Raw genomic sequence first — 27646 nt, 5'->3', positions numbered from 1 at the left:
CTCGTGCCAGCTCAGTGTAAGCACTCATTCTTGCACCTCATAAAAAGTACTTGTGCCATTGGCATGAGAAAAGTGCTTGTGCCGGTGCTTTGTGAAAAGCACTCTAGCTGGGGCCACTTCTCAGTATAAATGCTGCTTTCATCTCTTATACAGATTTTCTTAACTAACTTTTAAAAAGAAAAGAACACAAGAAGCTGTAGCTAATTGCAATGGACAATGGATGGATAAACTGATAATAATAATAATAATAATAATACATTTATTATTTGTCTCAAGGATAATGAATAATGGGATATTACCAAAATTTTTAACAAATGATATATTTAAAAAAATAACATCAACACAATAAGTATGATTCATAATAAAACATGTTAGAGAAATTACTAATAACAACAACAACAACAACAACAACAACAACAATAATAATAATAAAATAGAAATGAAAACTAAATCATCCAGGATTTATAATACATGTATAATTAAAGGTGTAGACATTATTAATGATCGTGGTATTGATGGTGATGGTGATAACAAGTTTTTGTCATTATTATTGTTATTGTTATGATAGTACTTAACCCCAGGTCTGCCCTGATCCAGGAGAGACACACAATCAAAAATGTTCCACCCATGACCATCCAGTCTTTCCTTATGAGTATTTCATTCATTTTTTTTTTTTTTTTTTTTTGCCTTCGTTTAAAGATGATGTGTCCTGAGGTAGATTTGATTGACTATTATTTCTAGCAAGTTGAATGGTGGAGGAATGGTAGTCATTATGATGTTGCTGGTGAAAACGATGGAGGTGGAATATGATGATGATGATGATGATGATGATTGCTATTGATTCTGGAGGTCATGATGGTGATTATTATGATAATAGAAAGAAATATATCAACAAATTTTTTTTTTTTTTTTAAAAGGACAGTAGTAAAAGAATTCAGTCTCCAACCACCTAGAAAAAAAAAATCTAGAATAAATTTAAAACAAAAATCCCCAAATATGAGAGAAAGGAAATGTTGGGGGGAGCGCAGGAGGAGATAATACTGAGATCTGTAAAAGAGGAATTTTTAAAATATCGCATTTAATATAAAAAGAATGATATTAATACTTAAACAATACTGATGTGGTTTGGGCTTTTTATTGAAGGAAGGTAATATTCTCTTCGTAAAAGAGGCGGGTACCACGATTGCATTTTTGATGTGTATATGTATGTATATAGCAGGTACTTCTTGAACCAAACCCTGCATCTTGGACTGTTTGAAAAGAAAACATTGTCAAAATCTCTACGGAGAAACCTATGAGATGTTTCATTCCTGAGTTTGTGGTTTTGCCTCACAGAGAAGCAACTATATATATATATATATATATATATATATATATATATATGTAAAACATAATAGGGTAAAAATTTGATATTAATTAATATCAATTTAATACCAGGAAACTAGCACATTAAAAGAATCAGAAGGTTCAGAAAAAAATTTTCTGAGATCCTAAAAGGATTATAGTACTTAACAGACCACTTAGTGGTCTCTTTTATGTATATATCTCTTTTACTCTTTTACTTGTTTCAGTCTTTTGACTGTGGCCATGCTGGAGCACCACCTTTAGTCGAGCAAATCGACCCCAGGACTTATTCTTTAGAAGCCTAGTACTTATTCTATCGGTCTCTTTTGCTGAACCGCTAAGTTACGGGGACATAAACACACCAGCATCGGTTGTCAAGCAATGTTGGGGGGACAAACACAGACACACAAACACATACATATATATCATATATATATATATATATACATATATACGACGGGCTTCTTTCAGTTTCCGTCTACCAAATCCACTCACAAGGCTTTGGTCAGCCCGAGGCTATAGTAGAAGACACTTGCCCAAGATGCCACGCAGTGGGACTGAACCCGGGACCATGGGGTTGGTAAGCAAGCTACTTACCACACAGCCACTCCTACGCCTATACACAGCCACTCCTACGCCTATATATATATATATATATATATATATATATATATATATCATGTTTAAGTTTATCTCTCGAGACCTTCAATAGAATTCAAAACCATCAATGAAAGTTATATTTTCTACAGAATTCTTCAATTTCACTGTTTACATAGACATGTTCATACACATGGCATAACTTTCAGTGCCGGCTTTGAATTCTATAGAAAATCTATAGAATTAAACTTAAAAATGAGATCACGCTGCTAATACTACAGTATGGCATGATATTGGCTTGTAAGCCTTTAATATATTTGGTATATTGCAAAATGAAATACTATGTCCTTGCTAGTCATTAATATATATATATATATATATATATATATACTTACACACACAATCATCTCCATATTATATATATATATATATATATATATATATATATATATATATATATATATAGTAGTAGTAGTAGTAGCAGCTGTAGTAGCAGCTGTAGTAGCAGTAGCAATAAAATATTGAAAACATGTTATTTCATGTTTTTATAAAACATACACATGTTTTGGCAAATTACTGCCAAGATTACATAATTGCTTGTTGAAACATTATATTATCTTGTTAATTCACCTTTTCAGTGCTTTTGCTAAACACTATATGTTCACTGTGTTCCACTGATACTATTACATGGCTCATATTCTGCACACTGCCCCATCCCGTGGTTTGATGTCTCATGCCATTACAGCACTGGGTATAGGGGTGGAGTGTAGGACATATTACTGAGCCCAAACTTTCATTACGTGTCATGCTTTACAGCTTACACACACACACACACACACACACACACACACACACATATGTATATATATATAAACACACAAACACATACATATGAGTGCACAAATTTGTGTAACATATATGTTTGTGTGTGTGTGTGTGTGTGTGTGTGTGTGTGTGTGTGTGTGTGTGTGTGTGTGTGTGTGTGTGCATGTGTGAGTATAACTATTTAAACATACACACATAAGCATTCAAGTGTGGAAATAATGAAAAAAAATAATAAATTAAGAAATTAATAAATAAATAAATAAAACAAAGCAGCAGACCGACAATTTTCACAGAACATGAAGCATTGGAAAGGAACATAACAGAAGCTGAATCTAGATTTTCACTCTCCTCTAATTAATTTAACTAACGTTTACTCATTATTTTCACTGTATGTGTGTGTGTGTGTGTGTGTGTGTGTGTGTGTGTGTGTGTGTGTGTGTGTGTGTGTGTGTGTGTGTGTGTGTGTGTGTGAATTTATTTGCCCACATGCATAACCGGCCCAAATATTCTACCTTGTTTTATGTCAAAATTGGCCAGATCCAGCCTCTCACACCTACCCTACGATGTCATTCTAAAAGTAAGCAATCACGTTATTGACATCTCAAAGCTATGAGATAATGCATGGTTAATTCAAGTACAATGTGAATAAATAAATATTACTTTTGACAGAGATAGCTGAACGCTAAGGGGTTAAACTGGCCATATCTGGCCTTTCACACCTACCCTAGGTAATGACAAATGCAAGCAAATATATTCATTATGGAGGGATATCATATGTATATGTGTTATTAATATTAGTTTTAGCACTAAGGTGGTGAGCCGGGAAACATTCTGAGTTCAAATTCTGCCACAGTCAGCTTTGCTTTTCCACCCTCCAAGGTCGATGAAATAAGTACTGGCTACACACCGGTGTCAATATAATTGACTCATTCCATTCTCTGAACTTGCTGGCTTTGTGCCAACCTTTGAAGGTCATTGTCAGTGTGATGTAAGTGGCACCCGGGAAATTGTAGACGTAGCCACTGCTAGTGTCATGTAAATGGCACCTGTGCCAGTGGCACGTAAAAAGCACCCATTACACTCTTGGAGCAGTTGGCTTTAGGAAGGGCATCTAGCCATAGAAACCCTGCCAATTCAGACTGGAACCATGGTGCAGCTCTCCAGCTTACCTGTTCCAGTCAACCCATCAAACCCATGCCAACATGGAAAACAGACGTTAAATGATGATGATGATGAGTTCTGTTAGCACTGACTGACTAAAACTTTGAGTATCATACAAGCAGAGTAAATCAACTGTATTATTCAGATTTGCAAGGGCGAGTATCTGTCACTCAGAAAACTATACAGCTGACAAAATACTAAATCTTATCCAAGGATGGATAGTAAGATCTCATTCTATAGACACAGCCATCTTGAAAATTGTCACCTGAACAAACACAAGTGTGAATTCTGAACAGCAGCAGCAGAGAGCAGTGCTAACTGTATATGATAAATAACCTTTTCTATCATAGACATGATGCATCTACAGTGTGCTAAAGGTTAACACTGAGTGCTTTATAGATATCTACCTGAATTTTTTAATCCCTTTTACTTAATATGCATACACACACACACACACACAATCTTGCAGCCACACAGCTTTTTTTGTTGTATATTTTATTTTGTTGTTTGTTTTCGTCATTGTCCTCTACATTCATTAGCTGTTCCCAGTGGCTTCTCATCACTGGCACCACCACCAAGAGTGAACAATATCGGCGTTAAAGGCACGAAATTGTAATGATCTTTTAGACATTGACTGATGAGAAATTAGCTACGACTTTTCTGTTTGTTATGTTTCTTGTAGAATTTTCTGTTTGTTGTGTTTTTGTTAAAATTTTTTGAAATATCTATATAGCTATATGTTTGTCCTATCTAAGTGTGGAAGCGGTAGATGTGTGCATCAGTGCAAGGGCTGAAAGATAAGCTATCACTTTGGTCAAGTATTGAACTCAGAAACATCAGTCAGGAAAAATCTAGTCCCAAAGAACTTATCCACTCACCCAACTTACTGCTACGTCAACCTTTCTTGCCTGCATATTAACATTAAGGCTCCATTCACATCAAAAGGCAGGGTGAAAGGATATTAGGGTATTGGGGACCAGCAAAAAAAATAAAAGACAAAATTGTTCTAGTGGGGTGGGATTATGATAAAGCAAAATTAAAGGCACAATTCAAAAAAGCGAACACACTGCTTCTTGCAGACATTTTACATCTTTTAATAGCAATTTCATCACCAGCATTACCATCAATTATTGTGTGTAAAGGCATGTGTGTGTGTGTGTTGGAAATACTAATTATGAGCTAGAGACATTTCTCATTTAAAGACCTCAAGCCAGGACTAGATGTCAAGAATAATAAGATATATTAAATTAGAATGATTCATTACAGATGGCCTCCTGTTTCAGTCTGTAAAGTAATTTTCAAGTGAATGAAACACTCCTACAGTGAGAAACATATGGCCAATTGTAATGAGTCACTTAAATTATATTTGATGTATGTAATATATAATTGAACAGAATTACCATTAATTCTTTTGTGCATTTAGATGTGTGTTCTATATATGGAATATATTGTTATCTTATACAAAGATGTCTGTGATGTATATATGTGTGTGTGTGTGTGTGTGTGTGTGTGTGCGTGTGTGTGTGTGTGTGTGTAGATGGAGCATGTGAAGTGTTCATTTGCGTGTTTATATATAAGGGAATATATTCATGTACTCCCATTCATGCACATGCATGTGGGCTTGAGTGTGTGTGTATGTGTATTTTTATGAATGTGTGTGTGTGTGTGTGTGTGTGTGTGTGTGTGTGTGTGTGTTTGTGTGTGTGGGTATGCAATAAATCAAAAGAGCAGTACCAAAAATGGTTGATGACATATACATTGAAAACAAATAATACAAATAGGCGAGGCAGCAATATGAAGCAAATCATAAATTGAATAACCAAAACAAATAAACCACACAGACAAACAGAGCAGACAACATTGAAGTGGATGGGAACACGAGCTTATAGGAAGTCTTGGTAATATTAATAGTGATGATCGATAGAGAGAGTGATAGTTGTAGTACCAATTGTAACAGGAGGAGTAGATTCAAGAGTTATAAAGTGAAATCATATCGACAGATGCTTTGTGATATCCCAGTGGACTGACTGCACTTGTAAGTCAAATGTCCAGTTTAATCACATGCAAATCAAATGTGCTGGTCATATGTTCCTTCAGCATTTAAGCCAGCCATAACCGGCCCAAATATTCTACCTTGTTTTATGTCAAAATTGGCCAGGTCCAGCCTCTCACACCTACCCTACGATGTCATTCTAAAAGTAAGCAATCACGTTATTGACATGTCAAAGCTATGAGATAATGCATGGTTAATTCAAGTACAATGTGAATAAATAAATATTACATTTGACAGAGATAGCTGAACGCTAAGGGGTTAAACTGGCCATATCTGGCCTTTCACACCTACCCTAAAATATCATTCTATTAACAATCACATCATTGAAATCACAAAGCTATGAGATAATGCATGATTAATTCAAAACTATATGAATAAGCATTTCATTGGACAGAGTAGTTTGAATACTAAAGGGTTAATCACTCATTATTCAAATATCTGGTTTAATCACTATTACTCCAACTGTCCAGATTTATCACAAATGTCATGGTAATTTAACCAAGAGGAATTATATATACATATTCTTTTATTCCTTTATTCTTTTACTTGTTTCAGTCATTTGACTGCGGCCATGCTGGAGCACCGCCTTTTAGTCGAGCAAATCGACTCCAGGACTTATTCTTTGTAAGCCTAGTACTTATTCTGTCGGTATCTCTTGCCGAACCATTAAGTTACGGGGACGTAAACACACTAGCATTGGTTGTCAAGCGATGTTGGGGGGACAAACACAGACGCACAAACATACACACACACACACACACACACACACACACACACACACACACATATATATATATATATACGACGAGCTTCTTTCAGTTTCTGTCTACCAAATCCACTCATAAGGCTTTGGGCGGCCCCGAGGCTATAGTAGAAGACACTTGCTCAAGGTGCCACACAATGGGACTGAACCCAGAACCATGTGGTTGGTAAGCAAGCTACTTACCACACAGCCACTCCAGTGGCATATGGTGGTGGTTGTGTTGGGTGTACTTTCCACACCCAATGCCACCATATTTCAATCAGGAATATAACAAAAATTTTCCATTAAGATTTGAGATTAAATTAATGAGAAAATTAATATTTATAATGAATTTGCCATTTTCAGTGGGTGCATAGCACATACCTAGCACACCCAGAATATATGCTCCTGTATTAAACGAATATTAACTAACTAACCCTATACTTCAAGGTAGACTATTCTTGTAAATAAAAGATCTAGTTTTATCTTAGACTGTTTCACATAGATTCATCCAGTGGTAAACATATCTCTGGAGTACTCAGCCACGTAAGACTTAGTAAAGTCGGTCAAACAAGAGGATCCATCAGTATTATTAGTAGAAACATTGGTGTTTAGCCCTAAGTGAAACCTGACTATGCAGGCCTATGATCAAAGACGTTCCAGCTATGACCATCCAGTCTTTCTATGGGGTTTGTGACGCTACATTACCTAATATGCTCTTTTTGTATCTGAATCAATAACATGAGGCTTGAAAGAAATTTGGCTGCTATCTCTAGCTGAGTGAGCAACAAACAAAGGAGAGAGTTAAGAAAGAAAAACAGAATATGCAAAGCACTAGAGAGAGAGAGAGAGAGAGACCAACAAAGCAATGGCTGAGAGAGAGAGAGATGTAGAAAATTGGTCAATCAAACTAGCAATGTTGATGTTGTTCATGCTATCAGTGAATCTAAAGATCTAGGATCAAATAAGCTCTCCAGCTGTCATTACCAATTTTCCCATTTTTTCTATGTTTTGTTTTTCAGGTCATGATAAGCTATCCTTTTGGTCAAGTATTGAACTCAGAAACATCAGTCAGGAAAAATCTAGTCCCAAAGAACTTATCCACTCACCCAACTTACTGCTACGTCAACCTTTCTTGCCTGCATATTAACATTAAGGCTCCATTTATGACCATTTATCGGTTTTTCTCTTTCTATTCTTTTATGATGAGGATTTGGTTATTATTTCTAGCATGCCAAGTGGCCACATGAGCTCTTCCTATCCTAGTTGACTTTAGAATAATGAAGTAGAAAAATGTGAGATTGAGGAAGAGAACGACGACAAAACGTCTAAGGGACAAGAATGAAATACAAGATTAAAGAATCAGTAGAGTAATGAAGGAGATTAATGAATGAAGGAGCAAAAACTATGAGTGGAAGGAATGAGGAAAATATGAAAGTGGAGATAATGGTTGTGATGATGATGATGGTGGTGGTGGTGGCAGTGGTGGTTGAATGTAAGGAGTATGTTGGTGAGGAACGGAAAGCAAGGGGAGGTAAGGTGAATCAAAGCAAGCAAAATGTAACAACAACAAGAACAACAACAGCAAATAAAACAACGAAATACATCAATGCCATAAAAGCCAAAAAAAGCAAAGAAACTATCTAATTCTACTATATATATGTACATATATATATATATGTGTATATATATATGTATATATATATATATATATATATATGTATATATATATATGTATATATATATATATATATATGTATATATATATATGTGTATATATATATATGTGTATATATATATATATGTATATATATACATACACACACATTTGTATATGTATATATTATATATATGCATGTATACACATCTATGTATATGTGTGTATATATTTATATAGATATATCTATATTATATTCACACATGTACATATACATATGTGCATGTATGTGTATGTGTGTATATATATATATATATATACACATATATATATATATATACATATCTAAATATATATTAATGATATGAATCTAAATACTAAAACACCGAACAAAAGCATGAAAGGAAAGAGAGAAATAAAAAGAGAAAGAGAGAGAAAAAATGAGAGAGAGTAAAAGGGACTAAAAGAAAGAGAGAGAGAGAGAGAGAGAGAGGAAGAGATACAGGTAAACAAAATAATAGAAAGAGTTTCCAGCATGGAAAACTAAAGATAGATAGAGAGAGAGAATCAAGGGGAAGGCAGTAGCAGAAACAGTAATAGTTGTAGTGGTGGTGGTGGTAGTGGTAGTGAAAAAGGAGAGGGTGCAGACAAGTGACTATTTTTTTTTTCAGATTTTTGTATTTTTTTTTTTTTAGAATTTTCTCTTTTTTTTTTTTTTTTTTTAAAGAATCGAAATATTTTAATATTCAGAGTAGAGAACATATGGTTGGAGGATTATATGTGAAAACTCACTTTTCTCACCCATCCTGTCGGCCCATATTAAACGGCTTAAGCCTATAAATGTAAGAGAGGGGAAATAAATAATACAAAAAAAAAATTTAAAAAAAAAATAAAATTACAACAACAATGAAATTGAACACACACATAAAAAAAAAATTAAGCCACAAATTAAAAATATTTCAAATAAAATGATAAAAATTAAAATTTATTTTAATTTTCCACAAATGTTTTGAAATTTTTTTTTTTCTTAAATTTAAAAAAAAATTAATTTTAATTTTTAAATTGAGGAAGTCAAATATATTGATAATAAAAACAATGAAAATGGGTGATGAAAGTGATGACGATGATGACGATGATAATAAAGATGAGGTTGATGATGAGGAATAGGATGAAGTTAATGATGATAGTGATGATGACGAAGAGGGTCTTTATGGTAATGATGATGATGATAGTTTCCTTAAATAGAGCAGAAAAGCATTAAGGCAATTAGAGTCAAGTGTCTTAACCAAAAACGCTGTAATAACTGACGAATTGATGACGAAATATCGATGGATGATTGATTTTGCTGAAATTAAAAATATTGATTTTTTTTCTAACACAATACAATATTAATATATAAACACACATACATACATACACGCATACACTGATGAATACAATATTATGAGCTTGTGTGCTTTGAATATTTAGAATAAATACATGGTACCCTTGTGTGTCATAAGATGTAACAATGAGAGTTAGCAAAAAAACAAGGGTTAGCATCTTGTCGTAAATGACTGCCTCAAAAGATTCCACCCAACCTTGCAAGGATGTTGTTGTTTGTTGGCACTCCGTCGCTTATGACGGCGAGGGTTCCAGTTGATTCGGTCAACGGAACAGCCTGCTCATGAAATTAACGTGCAAGTGGCTGAGCACTCCACAGACACATGTACCCTTAATGTAGTTCTCGGGGATATTCAGCGTGACACAAGGCTGACCCTTTGAATTACAGGCACAACAGAAACAGGAAGTAAGAGTGAGAGAAAGTGGTGGTGAAAGAGTACAGCAGGGTTCGCCACCATACCCTGTTCATTTCCTCTTTTGCAAGTTACCTGGTAACTTCTCTAGTACCAGTGATACGAAAAGGACACTCAGTTCACACTGTAATGTGGTTGGTGTTAGGAAGGGCATCCAAGCCATAGAAACCATGTCAAAGACATCAGTGAAGCACAACGCAGTTCAGTGGCTGGCTAGATCCTGTCAAACTGGTTCTTTTTTCAAGCTAGCAGAGTAAAGCTCCAAGGGAGATTTGGCTGCTATTTCTAACAATAATATTATAAGTTTGAATACATACACCTTACCATAGAATACCAAACATGCACTTATTATAACACTATATGTATTTATGTATGTATGTATGTACATTTATACACAGAGATCCATAAATACACACACATATGGACACAGTCAGGCAGATAGATTTGTATGGTTTGGTTACATGTCATTAAAGGGAGATCCCTGGCTTAAATCGGAAGGCAAAGAACCTTTATAGGAACAAATCTTAGGTCTGGTCTAAGAAGTACCATAACAATATATTTAGCTCCAGTCTGACTGCATGGTGAGCAATACAAAAGTAACATACACAAATATCTATATATATATATATAAAACACACAAACACGTACACTGAAATGCATATATATATATATATATATATACACATAGTTATATATAAACATGAACATAGGTATGCATAGATATGTTTAAATACACAAACATACATATACGCACACACATGACAATATAAATATACATACATAGATATAGATACACTTATATACACACAAACATACATATGCACACATATATATATACATATATATGTATATCACTGCTCATACAAACATATATATACAGACATAAACATTACATAAATACACACATATTTATATACATACATATAGACACAAATATGCTAGCATCAATGTACAATAAGAACATTTGTGTGTGTGTGTGTATATACACACACACACATGCATACACAAACACATACATATGTATGTACACACAAACACAGAGGGGAAAGAAGCTATGAAAGAACAGACAAAAAAAATTCCCTGTATCTGATAAGGAGATTATGCACAAAAAAAAAATATATATATTTTTGTTGAATCGAAAACAAAAATAAATACCCCTTTAAAAAACACTGTAAAAAAAAAGGTACATTTGTTAAAGCAGTTAGCCAAGGTAGGGGTGAAAAAAAAAAGTTTTTTAAATCATGAAAAATATAAAGAAGCTTAAGATGAAATATCATTAGATGATTATCTGCTTCTTACAACATCTTTGCTTCTATCGCAAACACAACATATCTTCGTATACTGAATTATTTAGTTTTCATGGTAGTGATCTTGGTTTAAATGAATCTTACCAGTGGTGGTAGTACATCTATCACTTTATATTTATCTAACCATCACTTTCTATCTATGTATCTACACAAATATTGTTTTCTGTATGTTTCTTTTTTTAAAATTGTTTTTACCTATCTCTCTGTCTGTCAGTCTGTTTGTTTATCTATCTATCTATCTATCTATCTATCTATCTATCTATCTTTGTCTATGTATCTCTGTCTATATATCTATTTATATCTGTCTATGTATCTCTGTCTATATATATATATCTATCTATGTATCTGTCTATATATCTACTTATCTCTGTCTATATATCTATTTACCTCTGTCTATATATCTATTTATCTCTGTCTATATATCTGTCTATGTATCTCTGTCTATATATATATATCTATGTATCTGTCTATATATCTATTTATCTCTGTCTATATATCTGTCTATGTATCTCTGTCTATATATATATATCTATGTATCTGTCTATATATCTATTTATCTCTGTCTATATATATCTATGTCTATATATCTATTTATCTATGTCTATATATCTATCTATTATCTCTCTCTTTATCTCCATCTATCTATCTATTTCCCTCTCTATCTATCTGTTTGTCTAGTTATCTCTTTCACTACCCACCTGTTTTTTTTTTTTCCTTTCGGCTTACGTACCTGTTTTTGTCTGCCAACCACATTAACTATGTAACATATCTATCTACCCACCTTCAGTTCCTACCCGACCATCCATTTACCTGCTATCCTGCAATCTTAATAACTCGCTTATCATTTTGCCTTGTTCTCTCTCTCACACACACACACACACACACACACACACCATTCTCATTCTCTCCCATGCATTCTCCACAACACATAAACACACACACACACACAGACACACAGACACACACAGAAGCAGATCTAAGTAACAATCAAAAAGGACAGAGAAGAAGATGATAGAGATAATCCATCTCTGATCCGAGAAGAAATTCATCGGTGCCAAGTGTCTTGGAAATCTGTTGTGACACTTGGAACCGAATCAGATATAACAATAAACGCATTGCTGTTGCAAGCATCAGTTCTTTGAAAATTAGGAAATAAATCCAAGCATCTTTTGAAATTCATTTCCTTAATGAAAGAAAGTTTTACAGGGATTTTCAGGATAAAGAAGGGGGGTCATACAAAGGTTAGATGCATTTGACCAAATTCCTTCTTCTAATTTCTTACAGTGGCAATTTGACGGATAAATTCAATTACACCACCACCACCACCAACAACAACATCAGTACAAACAGCTACTGAGGTAATTTCTCTTCTAAGACAACAACAAAGATAATTTTAGCCAAGTTCATTTCAGCAAAGTCAATTTTAGCAAAGGCGGCATGAATGGCTTGTAGAAATTTTAATTTCCAGCACTGGCACAGTGTGGGAATGTGGAGAGTGAAAGTGCAAAGAACAGAAGTTTTGCCTCCAAGAATTCATTCATACCCAAGAATTCCTATTTTGCTCCAAGAACCCAAATTCTCAAGGAAGTAAATAAAATAAGAGGTTTGCTCCCAAACTTCTTGGTTTTGGGTTCAGCCATATTGTGTGGCACGTATCAACCACATGGTTCTGGGTTCAGTCCTACTGCGTGGCACCTTGGGCAAGTGTCTTCTACTGTAGCCTCGGGCCGACCAAAGCCTTGTGAGTAGAATTGGTAGATAGAAACTGAAAGAAGCCCACCGTATGTGTATGTATATATATGTATGTGTGTGTATGTGTTTGTGTGTCTGTGTTTGTCCCCACAACATTGCTTGACAACTGATGCTGGTGTGTTTACGTCCTCGTAACTTGGCGGTTCGGCAAAAGAGACTGATAGAATAAGTACTAGGCTTCGAAAGAATAAGTCCTGGGGTCGATTTGCTCGACTAAAGGCGGTGCTCCAGCATGGCCACAGTCAAATGACTGAAACAAGTAAAAGAGTATAGGAAACAAGGCCTGAAATTTTGAGGGATGTGAAAAATTGATCACATCGACCCCACAACTTGACTGGTACATAATTTGTTGACCCCAAAAGGATAAAAGACAAAGTTGACCTTGGTGGAATTTGAACTCAGAACATGAAGATAGATGAAATACCACCAAGCATTTCACCCAGCGTGCTTACAATTCTTCCAGCCTGTGGAGTTTCAAATTTTGCAACAAGGGCAGCCATTTTGGGGGTGAGCCAATTACATTGACCCCAGGGTCAATAATAATCCTTTCACCTATAAGTACAAAGCCTGAAATTTTTGAAGAGGGGTAAAATTGTTCACACCAACCCCAATATTTGACTGGTACTTAATTTATCAATCTCAAAAGGATGAAAGGTAAAGCCGACCTCGGTGTAATTTGAACCCAGAACAGAAAGACAGATAAAATGCTGCTGAGCATTTCGCCCGGCATGCTAACAACTATGCCAACTCACCACAATAATAATAATAATAATAATAATAATAATAATAATAATAATAATAATAATAAATAATAATAATCTTATAGGGGAGTACAGTATGTAATTCTGCATTGCAATTTATAGCATCTTGCCAAATAGAACTCCTGAGAATATACTTAAGCCATCCCAGATTTCAAAAATCTAGACATGATGGTGATGATGATGAAGAGGCTGGTGATGATGAGGAGGATGGTGATGTGTTAAACTATTTCGAAAAGTGAAACCTTTCAAAGTTAAGAAAATATGTCTTGTGATTGAAGAGGAACTTATGTTAATGAACTTACATTTCAAATATTTTAATTTGATATGGTAAATGTATATTAATGGAATCACCACAACCACCACTACTATTACTACCGCTGCTACTACTACTACTACCACCAGACCTACTTAAAAACTTGGTCCTGGTTATAACAAGTTTGATAGAAGGCTGAGTAACATTAGAAAAGAATATGAGTGAGAGTGTGTGTGCATATGAAAATTTGGATGTGTGCAGAAAATATTTTCAACCTAACTAGTTGTCTATCTATCTATTAATCTATCAATCTGTCTCCCCTCTCTCTCTATTTATCTATCTGTCCCCCTCTCTCTCTATTCATTTATCTGTTTGTGTCTCTATCTATCTATCTATTATCTATCTGTCTGTATCAATCTATTTATTTATCTCTCTATCTATTTATCCATCTATCTATCTGTCCCTCTATCTATCTATCTATCTATCTATCTCTCTATCTATTTATCCATCTATCTATCTGTCCATCCATTCACCTACCTATCTATCTGTCTATATCTTCTATTTATCCATCTATTTATCTATCTGTCTATCTATCCATCTATCTATCTGTCCATCTGTCTATTTATTTATCCGTCTATCTATCTGTCTATCTATTTATCCGTTTGTCTATCCATCAGTCTATCCATCTGTCTGTCTGGCTATCTATGAAATTGGTTTTCAGAAACTATATACAAGTCCTATTCTGTATATAGGAGCGAGTGTGTATGTATATATGTAAGTGTGTGTGTGTGTGTGTGTGTGTGTGTCTATATTATCCCATCTGTAATTTGACAGTGTTTCCATTTTTAACCCTTTAAGCATGTAAACCAGTCATATGCAGCCCAAAATTTCTTCCAGTTCTATGTTCAAACTGGCCTGATCCAGTCTCTCACACCTACCCTACAATAATGTCATTCTAAAAATATACAATCACCTCACTGAAACCTGAAAGCTATAGAAATAATTCATGATTAATTGAAAACAATCATCATCATTGTTTAGCATCCTCTTTCCATGCTGGCATGAGTTGGAAATTTTGACATGGAGGGAGCTATCCTGTCTCCAACTGTTTGTTGTGACAGATTCTATGGCTGGATGCCTTTCTTAACACCAAGTACTTAACAGAGTGTACTGGGTACATTCTATGTGCCACTGGCATAGGTGCATTTATGTAGCACTGGCACAGGTGCCTTTTAAGTGGCACTGGCACATAAAAAGCAATGTAAATGAATAAATATTACCTTTGACAAAGTAATCTGAATGCTAAAGATTTAAGCTGACCATATCCACCTCAAATATCCTAGCTGTTTTATGTTCAAACTAACCAGATCTGGCCTCTCACACTTACTCTACAATGTCATTCTAATATAAGCAATCCCATCATTGAAATCTCAAAGGCATGAGATAATGCACAATTATTTGAAAACAATGTGAGTAAATAAGCATCACAGTGGACAGAGCAATCTGAAGCGCTAGAGGGTTACTTGATCTATCAAACCCCTTGATTATTTAAAAAATAGATTGTTGTTGTTGTTCTGTAACCTCAGGTCAGTCGAAATTGAGCAGGTATGTGATCAAAGATTTTCAGGCCTTGACCATCCAATATCATTCTATGTTGCTAGAAATAAAGAACAAGACATGTGTCTCTATTCTTTATTTTGAAAATCATAAATAAAAAAAATATTTCTTTGTCGATTATGACTATCATACGATTCAAATGGATCTATTTGCTAAGATATGTAAATTAAATACTGTTTTATGGTCAAAAACGCCCAAAATTGTCGGATGTATAAGAGCAAAATGCAGCAAAGCTATTTAGCGACTTGCAAGGAATAAAAATTATTTAACCAAACTAATTCATGTTGCTACATTATTTAAAGACATTGTGGGCCATATATATATATATATATATATATATATATATATATATATATATATATATAATTTAACACACCCACCGGTGAAGTGTGTTAAATTATAAGGCACCAAAAGAGAATCACTCTCCCCAGACACAACAGAATATGACTCAACACACAAACTCACATGAATCTTACAAACCAAACCCCAAAACGAAATATATCTATCTATCTATCTATCTATTATATATATATATTTATATATAACGTTTAAAAATGTACTTTAATCCCCTGAGATTGCAGATACTGTTTCTGAATCTCTTTGATTCTTTAAATGTGCTAGCTTCCTGGTAATTAATCGATATTAATTAATATATGATTTTTTACCCTATTTTTTAATATATTATATATATATATATTTACATATATTTACATATTTACATATATATATATATATATATATATATATATATAGCAGCCAAATCTTGACTCTAAACCAGAGTCAAGATTTGGCTGCTGTTTTCAGCATGGCGGTATCTCTTAGATACCCTAAATTATAATTTTAAATAATTCTTACCTTTGAAGGTTTTTATTCCCATGCTGGTCACATGATAAAATCGATATTTAAATATTGATCTTATCCTTATTTATATAAATGTATATGTGTGTGTGTATATATATATATATATATATATATATATATGTACACATGTATATGTGTGTGTGTATATGTATATATATATATATATATATATATATTCATGTATATCTGTGTGTGTGTGTGTGTATAATATATAAATATATGCATATATGTATATGCATATATGTATATGCGTATATATATATATATATATATATATATATATATATATATGCGTATATATATATATATATAGATATATATATATATACTGAAGTTTTGAAGAGGACAAAGACATCATACATAACAGTAATACAAGGTACAAATACAAGAGGGTTAAAAAACAAACAGGCAAACAAGCAAATATAAAATATAAAGAGAAGCGGAAATAAAAAGTGAAACCTATGTGTGAGTGTGTGTGGGTGTAGCGAAGGTGAAAAAAAAAAGAAGTACAACAAAGTACACAAATTGCATTGAATAAGGAAACAAGCAAATAATTACAGGTAGGGTTCAGGTAAAAATATGCTGAACAAATAAGACAGACAAAGGTGGAGGAAAATAAGAGGGTCATGCTACTTACTGCCCCCGTTTGTTTGTGTTTCCATCTGCGGACACTGAATAACTGGGGGGAAAAAAAGAAGGAAGACAAAACATTGAAGGGGGGAGGAAAAGAAAGAAAAAAATGAAACGGTGAGTGAGGGTGGATGGATAGAGAAGGTGAGTGAGAGAGAGAGAGAGAGAAAGAGGAAGAGAGAGAGAGAGAGAGGGGGAGAGAGAGGTGAGTTAAGAAAGACAAAGGATGGAATTGGAGTGAAAGGAAAAAAGAAAATAAGTTTAAAACAAGGCAAAGTGCAACACAAGGTTCAACAGAGAATGGTGAAATCAAAGAGGGCAGCATAAATGTATACTAGTGTGTGGCTATGTGTGTGTGTGTGTGTATGTATTTGTATGTAAGATTGTGGTTTCAATTCCAGGACTGGGTGACACATTATGTTCTCGAGCAAAACACTTCATTTCACATTGCTCCAGTTCACTCAGCTGGCAAAAATGAGTAATCCTGCAATGGACAGGTATCCCCTCCAGGTGGGGAATATATATGCCATGGAAACCAGGAAACCGATTCTATCAGTCTATATGAGGGGGGAAGGAACTTTACTTTCATTTTTTATGTGTGTGTATTTGTGTATGTGCTTTACTACATGTATGTATGCAACAGGTGTGTCATGTAGCAGAGCAGAATCAAAACGGTATCAAATTAAGGTACCAAAGTTTGTATGCATGTCTTCAGAATGGAAAGAAGACAGAGGGCAGATCCAGAGGTAAAAGATGAAATCATAAAAGATATATGCCATCGTTTAGGTAACCCAAATAACTCCACATTGAACTAGTGTTTCATAGAGAATTACTTCTCAGGTACGTAAATGTGGCTTGCATCCCATGACAAGAGTAAATATTTTAGTTGCTTTTCGTTTCCTGTTTTTTAATGTTTTTGTGAAGAGGGTGGGGGTAAAATTTAGGTGATGCAGTCAGATATTTCAATCCAAACAGCTGAAACTATATGTTATAGATAAGTGCTTTTAATCTTTTTTTTTTTTTTGAAACCAAATCAATGTAAGTTACAAGAAATAATACAAGACGATGATTTCTAATTTTGCCTTGTAATTTCAGTTTTTCAGAATCAAGTTCCCTTCTTTAGGAAATCTTTGGAGATGTCAGCTCAAAACACCATATCTTAGATTTCCTGAAGAAGAGCTCCTAAGTTTGAAATATTGAAATACAAAGTGAAAGTACAAACCATCAGCTTGTGTTGTTTCTTATAACTTCAAGTTGAAAGCATTTATTTATAACAGAAAATGCTTCATGCAAACTATACTACTCCAAGATGTGTTATGTGTCTAGTGATATTATTTATGTGTGGGTAAAGGCATTTGTGCAGAAAAGTGCTTTGTGAGGAAATGAGGTAGGAATATAAATCAACATATATAAAAAAAAAATAAGACAATGCAACAAAAACACAAAACATTTTGGGTGGTTTGGGGACAAAATTGACACTTTTACATTTTTCTTTCCTTCTTGCTTTTTTTTTTCTTTAAAAAAAATTCCAAAACAAGAAATAAAACCAAACCAGCCCACTATTTATAGCCTGTAGGTAATAAAAATGTAATAAAAAGTATATATGTCAAAAGTTTAAAAAAATTATAGATCTGTATTTAAAAGTAACATATTATGTATGTTGTTATTTATATAAAATATACATAATGACTACAATAAAAAAAAAACAAATATATACATACGTAATTTTTTTCTTTTTATTAACAACATCATTTACATATATAACACATTTCGTTATGCAACAAAGCTTTTCAATATATATATATGTATATATATATATGTATATATATATATATATATATATATATATATGATTGATAGATATAGATATCATTGTTTTCTTTTTTCATCATTGTTTTAACATTGACTTTTCCATGTGTGCATACCTAACAGATTTTCTTCTATAAATGGAGGCCCTTTCTGCAGTTTCCAAGCAAGGTAACATGTTTCTCATGGTGAGACATGTTTGCACAGAATATTAAAGTAAAGGACACTGCTTGTATGGAACAGACACTCACTCACAACAATCATATGATATTGAAACAAGAAGACACAGATATACACACATATATATACATGCACAACAGGCTTCTTTCAGTTTCCTTCCTTTCATCATCAAATCCACTCACAAGGCTTTGGCAAGGCTTGAGGTTAAAGTAAAAAATACCCAAGATGCCACACAGTGGGAGTGAACCCAGAAACAATGTGCTTGGGAAGGAAATATCTTGGTGAACGTAAGGTTTGGTAGCACCAAAGATATCTTGTTTTGAAACATTAACCCATCTAACCCATGCCAGCATTGAAAATCAGATGTTAAACAATGATGATCATATATCAAATATAAATATAGAGTAAATAACGATATCCAAATAAGGGAGAAGACCTGTAGTTTTGGTGAAAGGGGGAATTAGTCACTACCATAAACTCCATCAATCTCTCTCTCTCTCTCTAGTACATATATGCACACTTAGGGCTCTGGGACTCTTAAGGGCTGGAGCATAATCAAGGTTTCTATGGCACAAGAGTGACTGACATTACAACAACACTACCCCCTTATCAGGATGCCAGTCCTTCACACATCCACACACACTATAACCAGCCCTGATCAGGCCACCTTCCCAACTAACCTCTGCAGTCATACCTATTTGTCTTGAATTGGACATGTCTCAGGCATCAGCAAGTCTATAGCAGATGTAGATATAGCCCTCTGTGAATCTTCTCACATGAAGCCAAGCCATAATGATGAATATATATATATATATATATATATATATATATAAACACATGGTTCTCTACAGCTGTTTCAGACATGTTTTTAATTGATGAACAAATCAATTACATCATGTAAAAACAAAGCCTTTTCATTCAGTGAATTAAGAGTAAAATTTAGCTTTTACAATTTTCCTCACAAATGCTATATAATGCAGGGTGACCCACTCAATTTGTGAATGTTAAATTTAAGATTTAAATTTAAATTCACCTGAAGGAAACATCTTTTTTCATGATGTAATTGAAACAACTGTAGGGAAACTCAACCCATTTGTGTTCTTATATATATATATATATATATATATATATATAACTTTCATCTTTTACCTGTTTTAGTTACTAGATGGTGGCCATGCTGGGGCACCACATTGAGAAGTTTTAATCAAGCGAATTGACTGCAGCACTTTTCTTAAGCCTTGTACTTATTCTAAGTTACAGGGACGTAAATACACCAACACCTCTTGTCAAGTGGTGATGAGAGATAAACAAACCTAAAGACACACACACACACACACATACACACACATATATATATATATATATATATATATATATATATATATATATATATATGACAGGCTTCTTTCAGTTTCCATCTACCAAATCCATTCATATGTATATATATATATATATATATATATATATATATATATATATCTTAACCCAGGGAGATGATAGGCAAAATTGACCCATAGCAAGATTTGAAATCAGAATGAAAAGAGCAAGAAAGAATTCCATAAGGCAATTTTTTTTTAACCCTCACAACTCTTTAGGAATTTAGGAATCTCCAGTTGGACAACTAGCTATCCCAAGCCAAATTGACAGTGAAGTTTTGAGCGTAACAATAGCTGATAGATAGGGATGGGGGTGGGGGTGTTTGGTTAGGGTAGGCGGGGGTAACTGGAGGGGAGCACAGTGGATCGGAAACGGTGGACGTTTTGTCTTCCAGTTGTGCCTGGAATATCATGTTGCATTATTATACTGTCATGTAACCAATACTTACACTAAATTCTCTCTCCATTTATACATACATACATACATACGTGTGTGTGCGCATATCTCTCTCTCTCTCTCTCTCTCTCGCTCTCTCTCTCTCTCTATATATATATACACACACATATATACACATGCAAACATATACATTTATAATGAACTCACAAATGCATACATACATGTACAGATGTGTATATAAACACACGTCCATCATGTACATACACACACACACAAATTCATAAGTATATATGTATATATGCATGTATATATTTATATACACATACATACATACATAAATACATACATACATATATATATACAAGCACATGCACACACAGTCTTTTATTGGTATGAGTCATTCCCAATATGTCTAATGTTATTTTGATGTCAGAGAGAGAGAGAGAGAGAGAGAGAAAATAGTGGGGGAGGAGAGAGACAAACAGACAAACAAGGCCAGTCAAATTGACAGATTTAGTTGACCTACTCACTGAAGGGTCAGTCAGTTAGCTGGTTAGTTGGCTGACTGTCTAGCTGGTTGGTCAGTAGTTTTATATTATCTACTACCACCACTACCACTACCACATCAGCCTATGCTATAACTTGTTTACTAACCAAGTCTCAGTGGTAATTACAGACCCCCATAGGGTTGAAGGAATGGAGGGGGATGGCTTATTGCTAAAGGCACTGAGGACAGACCCCTTCAGTACAAAATTTGAAGAATGATTAATATCAGCATTTCTCATTTTTTACTCATGGATCCCTTTAATTCCTATTTTACTAAGGTAAGGGACCCTCATAGCTATTCGATGTCTAAAAAGCCCCTATTATATTTTCGTGATTAAATATTATTAGAAACTGTATTTAAAAAAATAATTGTTAGACTATTTTGCATATTGCAGAAATATAACCCGTTTTTAACAACAAAATCTTTTATGGACCCCCAGGGGCCATATGGATCCCCTTTGGGAACTACTGATATAGCTTGTACAGAGGGAGCTTCAAGAAGGCAACAGGAAGCAATATCAAAACTAGAAAAGGGTTTAAGTCAGTGGTTCTCAACAGGAGTCTGTATGGCCCTTGAAGGCCCACATAAGATTCAGGGGCAGGGTTCACATAATAAAATACTAAACTGGGGGTCCACAATAATATTTTAAGGGCCCCTAAAAAATATTTATTTTAGATGTATGTATTGGGTTGTACTGCAAGAAATAGGTTTTTTTTAAACATTTTTCATAGTTTAACCTACATAAGTTAATGGGTGAGAAACAAAACAGGAATATTGAAAGAAGTTTCTATAAAACTAGTTTTTAAACATGGAATGGCTTTGGGGGTTCACCAGAATAAAATAGTAATCAAAGGGGTCCGTAGATATAAAAAAAAAAAAAATGGCTGAGAATTCCTAGTTTAAATGGAGGACCACAGCATTGGCGTTACAAAGATATTGACTGTTTCATAATAATCATGATGATGGTAAAGGTGTTAACAATGATGAGGAGGAGGAGAATGAAGATGATGATGAGGAGGAGAATGAAGATGAGGAGGAGGAGGAGAATGAAGATGATGATGATGACAGTGAAGATTATAAGATGATGATGAGGAGGAGGAGGAAGAGGAAGATGATGATGATAATGATGAAGGTGAAGATTATAATGATGATGATGATGATGAGGAGGAGAATGAAGATGATGATGATTATGATGAGGGTGAAGATTATAATGATGATGATGATGAGGAGGAGGAGGAGGAGGAAGATGATGATGATAATGATGAGGGTGAAGATTATAATGATGATGATGATGATGAGGGTGAAGATTATAATGATGATGATGATGAGGAGGAGGAGAATGAAGATGATGATAATGATGAGGGTGAAGATTATAATGATGATGAGGAGGAGAATGAAGATGATGATGATGATAATGATGAGGGTGAAGATTATAATGATGATGATGAGGAGGAGGAGAATGAAGATGATGCTGATGATGATAATGACAATGAAGATGTTGGCAATGATGGTCATCACATCATGCTGATGATGATGACTATAATGATAATGAAGTTGATGAAGAAGATGGTGATAATGACAACATCGATGGATGATGACAATGAAGATGATTGTAAAGAAATTGACAGAGAAGATGGTCGTAATTATGATGATAATAACGACTGCGATAATGATGACGATGATGACGAAGATGATGATGATAATGGCAATGATTATGGTGACGATGATGATGGTAGTGGTGGTGATGATTATAGCTGTTGTCTAGCCTGAAGCCTGATTAGGAACATTTTACTCGTATCCTATCATTTTTATCAGCAATACCGGCTCCCTTTTTTTTAAAACAATGGGGTATGACTTGAGGGAGAGGGAGATTCAGGCTATTATTTTTAGCAGATTAAATTGCCCTGTAGAGGCTCCCCTTGTCTGTTCTGTCGATGATGGCAGTGGTATTGACGGAGATATGCAAGAAAAAGAGATCTGTGGATCAGGGTTTTATGGTAAGAATAGGAACAAAAAAAAAAACGAGGTTTAAGGAGCATAAATGAAGCAAAGGCAACCCCTTGGGGAATAGAACAAAATGGTGGAAGACAAGGAAGAAAATAAAAAAGGGACTCCGAGGTGAAGGGGGCCTAGGAAAGTACAGCAACAAAATTATTTCTACTTATATCGTAAATGGCTGCTAATGGCATGAAGAATTTCCAAGGATGAAGAATCTGTACCTTCACAGCAGAGGAACCAATAGAAGACATGATCTTGGTAGGGTAATGTAGGAATGGATTGGAAAGGGGGAAGATGGGGAAGAAGAAAAAAACCAAAATGATATAGTGAGACGGAAGCAAGGGTTGGGGGAGGAAGAACGTGTATGTTTGTGAAGGGACAGGAAACAGTAAGGGGATGACTGCCTTATGGAAGGGGAGAGTGGAGAGCTACATTCTTATATGTATCAGTTTTACACACACACACACACCCTCACACACACACACACACTCTCACACACACACAAAGGAAAAGAAACCGATACAAATGGAGAACAGTATATAAAAATTGATTATAATGATGAGGATGTCTATCGGGATGATGATGATGATGATGATAGTTTTGAAGTCCCACAAGATTTATGTCAAATGTAGAGAATCATAAAATGAATTTGTTCCTTTCTGTCTTCCCAATCATCCACTAACGCACACAAACACTTTATATTACACACCCACTCCACATACACACACACACACAAACACTTTACAACCACACACAGACACACACACGCACACATTTTAAACCCACATACATACATACATACATACATACATACATACATACATACATACATAAACCAATTCTTTTTAGCTCTGTCTTCTTTATTAAAGTATCCTGTAATTCTGTGAGGATTCACTGGAAAAACTGGTCCCACTTGGGAATAAAATCTCAAAAAAAAAAAAACCCAACAATCACATCATTTATACTACTACTACTACTACTACTACTACTACTAATAATAATAATAATAATAATAATAATAATAATAATAATAATGATAAGGATTAATGATGATGATGATAGTAATAATAATAATAATAATAATAATAATAGTATTGAAGCAGGGGAGGAAAAAAAAAAAGAGAGTAAACAGAACATACCTATTTGCCTCCCTTTCTGTCCCCCCTCCCTTCCACCACACTCCAGAAAAAGAATCTGAACTGACTTCAAAATAACTCAATATAGCATTAGATTGACATTTGAATTATAACCTGCTTTACACAGATGACATTAGTTAACTAGTGTGTGTGTGTGTGTGTGTGTGTGTGTGTGTGTGTGTATTTGTACACAGATGACAGCTAACTAGTCTATACATGTCTGTGTGTTTGTGCATACATGTGTGTATGTTTAGGGGCGGGGGGCATGTGTATGTATAGTTGTGTGTTTGTGTGTTTGCACACAGATTTATATATGCATGTGTATCTATACATACATATATATACATATATATATATAAATAAAACTGTCATCTTTGTATGTATGTATGTATGTATATATATATATATATATGTATGTATGTATATACACACACACACAAACACACAGAATACATATATACACAGGTAGTAGTTAATGGGCATGTGTATGAATGAGTATATGTATGTGCACACGCTGATCTATATATGCTTATGTGAGTATATAAGATTTTTGTATGCTTGTATATGTATGTATCTATAACTGTCATCAGTATATAAGATTATGTGTGTGTGTGTGTGTGTGATACACACATATGATACATACATATAGACAGTAGTTAACTAGTCATATATACATGTCTGTGTGTGTGTGTGTGTGTGTGTGTGTGAATATATGTACACGGCATTGACTCCTTATCTTTCTTCTGTTTTCCCTCCCTCCTCTCTCTTAGAATGTGGGAGTGTATGTGAAGCAGTGAATGTGTGTGTGTGTGTGTGTGTGTGTGTGTGTGGAAGGGAGGTGGGGTTAGTAAAAAAAGGTCAAAGGAATTACAGTGCTTTCCATCCAAGATTGTCAAAAAATCTGTACCCAAAAACACACACACACACACACACACACACACACACACACACATACACACACACACTTGCACACCCAGAGACAAAAATCAAATGTCAATCAAGAAATATGACTAAAGAACTAAATAATAATAATAATAATAATAATAATAATAATAATAATAATAATAATGATAGAAATAACCATTTATATGACATTGGCATAATGCCAGAAATCATCCGTAAAAGGGAGGATATTGAAATTCCATAACTACCCCACCTGTGTTCCCAAATACCCAAGGGTGTAACTGTCCTGGTACTTATTTCATCAAACCAAGAGAGAAGAGAGGGGGAAAAAAAAAGGCAAAGTTTATCTGGGTGACTTTCTTTTTTGTTTGTTTGTTTGTTTGTTTTGTATTTGAAATGCTTAACCAGAGAAGGTTCAAAGCAGTAACTGTAAAAAAAAAAAAAGGACTCTTTGCAAGGGCTGCATCTGGTGGAAAGAAGGGAGAAAGATAGCCACCAGAATGGGGGGAGGAAAAAAAAAAAAAAAAAAAAGAAACCAGGCCAGAATGCTTGCAACACCATCGTCTTCATCGCTAAAAGCAGAACAGAAGTCATAGGTGGTGGTGGTGGTGGTGGTGGTGTTTAGTCGATGAATTTAATCTACCCAGAAATATGAAAGCTTGGGGGAAAAATATTCATCAGATTTTTTCGGCAAGCTGTCTGCCATTTTGGGGATGATCCATTTGTATTTTGAAAATTAAAAATATAAAAAAGAGAACATAAATAAAATCGTTTTGTCGAACTCCATTGCTTTCATTATCATCATCATCATCATCATCATCACTGCTGTTGTCATCATTGTCATCACTGTCATTATTATAATCATTGTTGGCAGTGACATCATAATTGTTCGTCATCATTATCGTCATCATGGTTAGACAACATTACTCTGTAAGGCAGTGTTTCTCAACCTTTTTTTACCCTTGCATAACCCTTAAAATAAATTGCATGTCTCAAGGAACCCCTGCACAAAAAGAAATTATATACCATATCTTTTTCATATTATTTTCACCATAGTTTACAAGGTAAATATCATATATCTTAGGCCAACAGGTTTTAAGGCCTGATGATATGCTGTCATCATCATAATCATCATTATCATTGCAGGCTTGTGGGTGCTTGTGTCATGTAGAAGCATCTGTGCTGGTTCCTGCAGTGGAAAAGCACCAAGTCCACTCTGTAGAGTTGTTTGCATTAGGAAAAGCATTCAACCATGGAACCCATGCCAAAACAGACAAAAAGGAGACCAGGCAGGCCTCAAGCTGACCAACTACTGTCAGATTATCCAACTTGTGCTAGCAATGATCGTTGTTATAACTATCTTCATTATTGTTGTCATCGCTGTCGTTGACACTGGCAGCATTTTATGTCTGGTTTTCCATTCTGTCATGGGTAGCACAGGATTTTCTTCAGTCAGTTTTTGTTTAAGGTTGGAAGTATTTTCTGTTGACAACTCAAAAAAAGTCACTTTTAATGACATACAGGGTTCCAGTGCATGTACTTAAAACTGATCTCAACCCCATGATTGATTGATATGTATTGATCCTTGATAGAAAAAAACACAAAGATCAAGGTTATAGATTGACTCTAACCCCCCCCCCCCCCCAATATTGATTGGTATGTATTGAACTTTGAAAGAAGAAATACAAAGATCAAGGCTGCAGATTAAGTCTCAACTCTAGTATTGATTGTTACGCATTGATCCTTAATAAATTAAAGACAAAGATCAATTAATTCAACCCCCAATACTTGATTCATATGTATTGATCTTTGATAGATGAAAGCCAAAAATCACTAACACAAAGAGTATTAATCACAGAAATTGAATGATATTCTACTAATTTTGGACAGAAAAGAAAAGAGAAAACAAAAAGGTGAAAATGACACTAGCAGGGTCTTTAATTCAGA

At 34.4% G+C, this 27646-nt stretch overlaps 1 protein-coding gene across 1 annotated transcript in view; it reads right to left on the bottom strand.

Annotated features, from left to right (window-relative positions):
* Window positions 1–27646, bottom strand: part of LOC106882795 (ephrin type-B receptor 1-B) — a 417752-nt gene that overhangs the window by 28178 nt on the left and 361928 nt on the right. The window contains exons 11-12 of the mRNA XM_089343023.1: window positions 17364–17405; window positions 9122–9213 (exon numbers count right to left, since the gene is read on the bottom strand). Coding sequence (XP_089199149.1) covers window positions 9122–9213; window positions 17364–17405 — 134 coding nt within the window. The remainder of the gene's footprint in view (window positions 1–9121; window positions 9214–17363; window positions 17406–27646) is intronic.

This window comes from Octopus bimaculoides, chromosome 26, assembly GCF_046866305.1.
Source record: "Octopus bimaculoides isolate indiv1 chromosome 26, ASM4686630v1, whole genome shotgun sequence".
NCBI classification, from domain to species: domain Eukaryota; kingdom Metazoa; phylum Mollusca; class Cephalopoda; order Octopoda; family Octopodidae; genus Octopus; species Octopus bimaculoides.
This window is presented reverse-complemented; position numbering and strand designations above follow the sequence as displayed.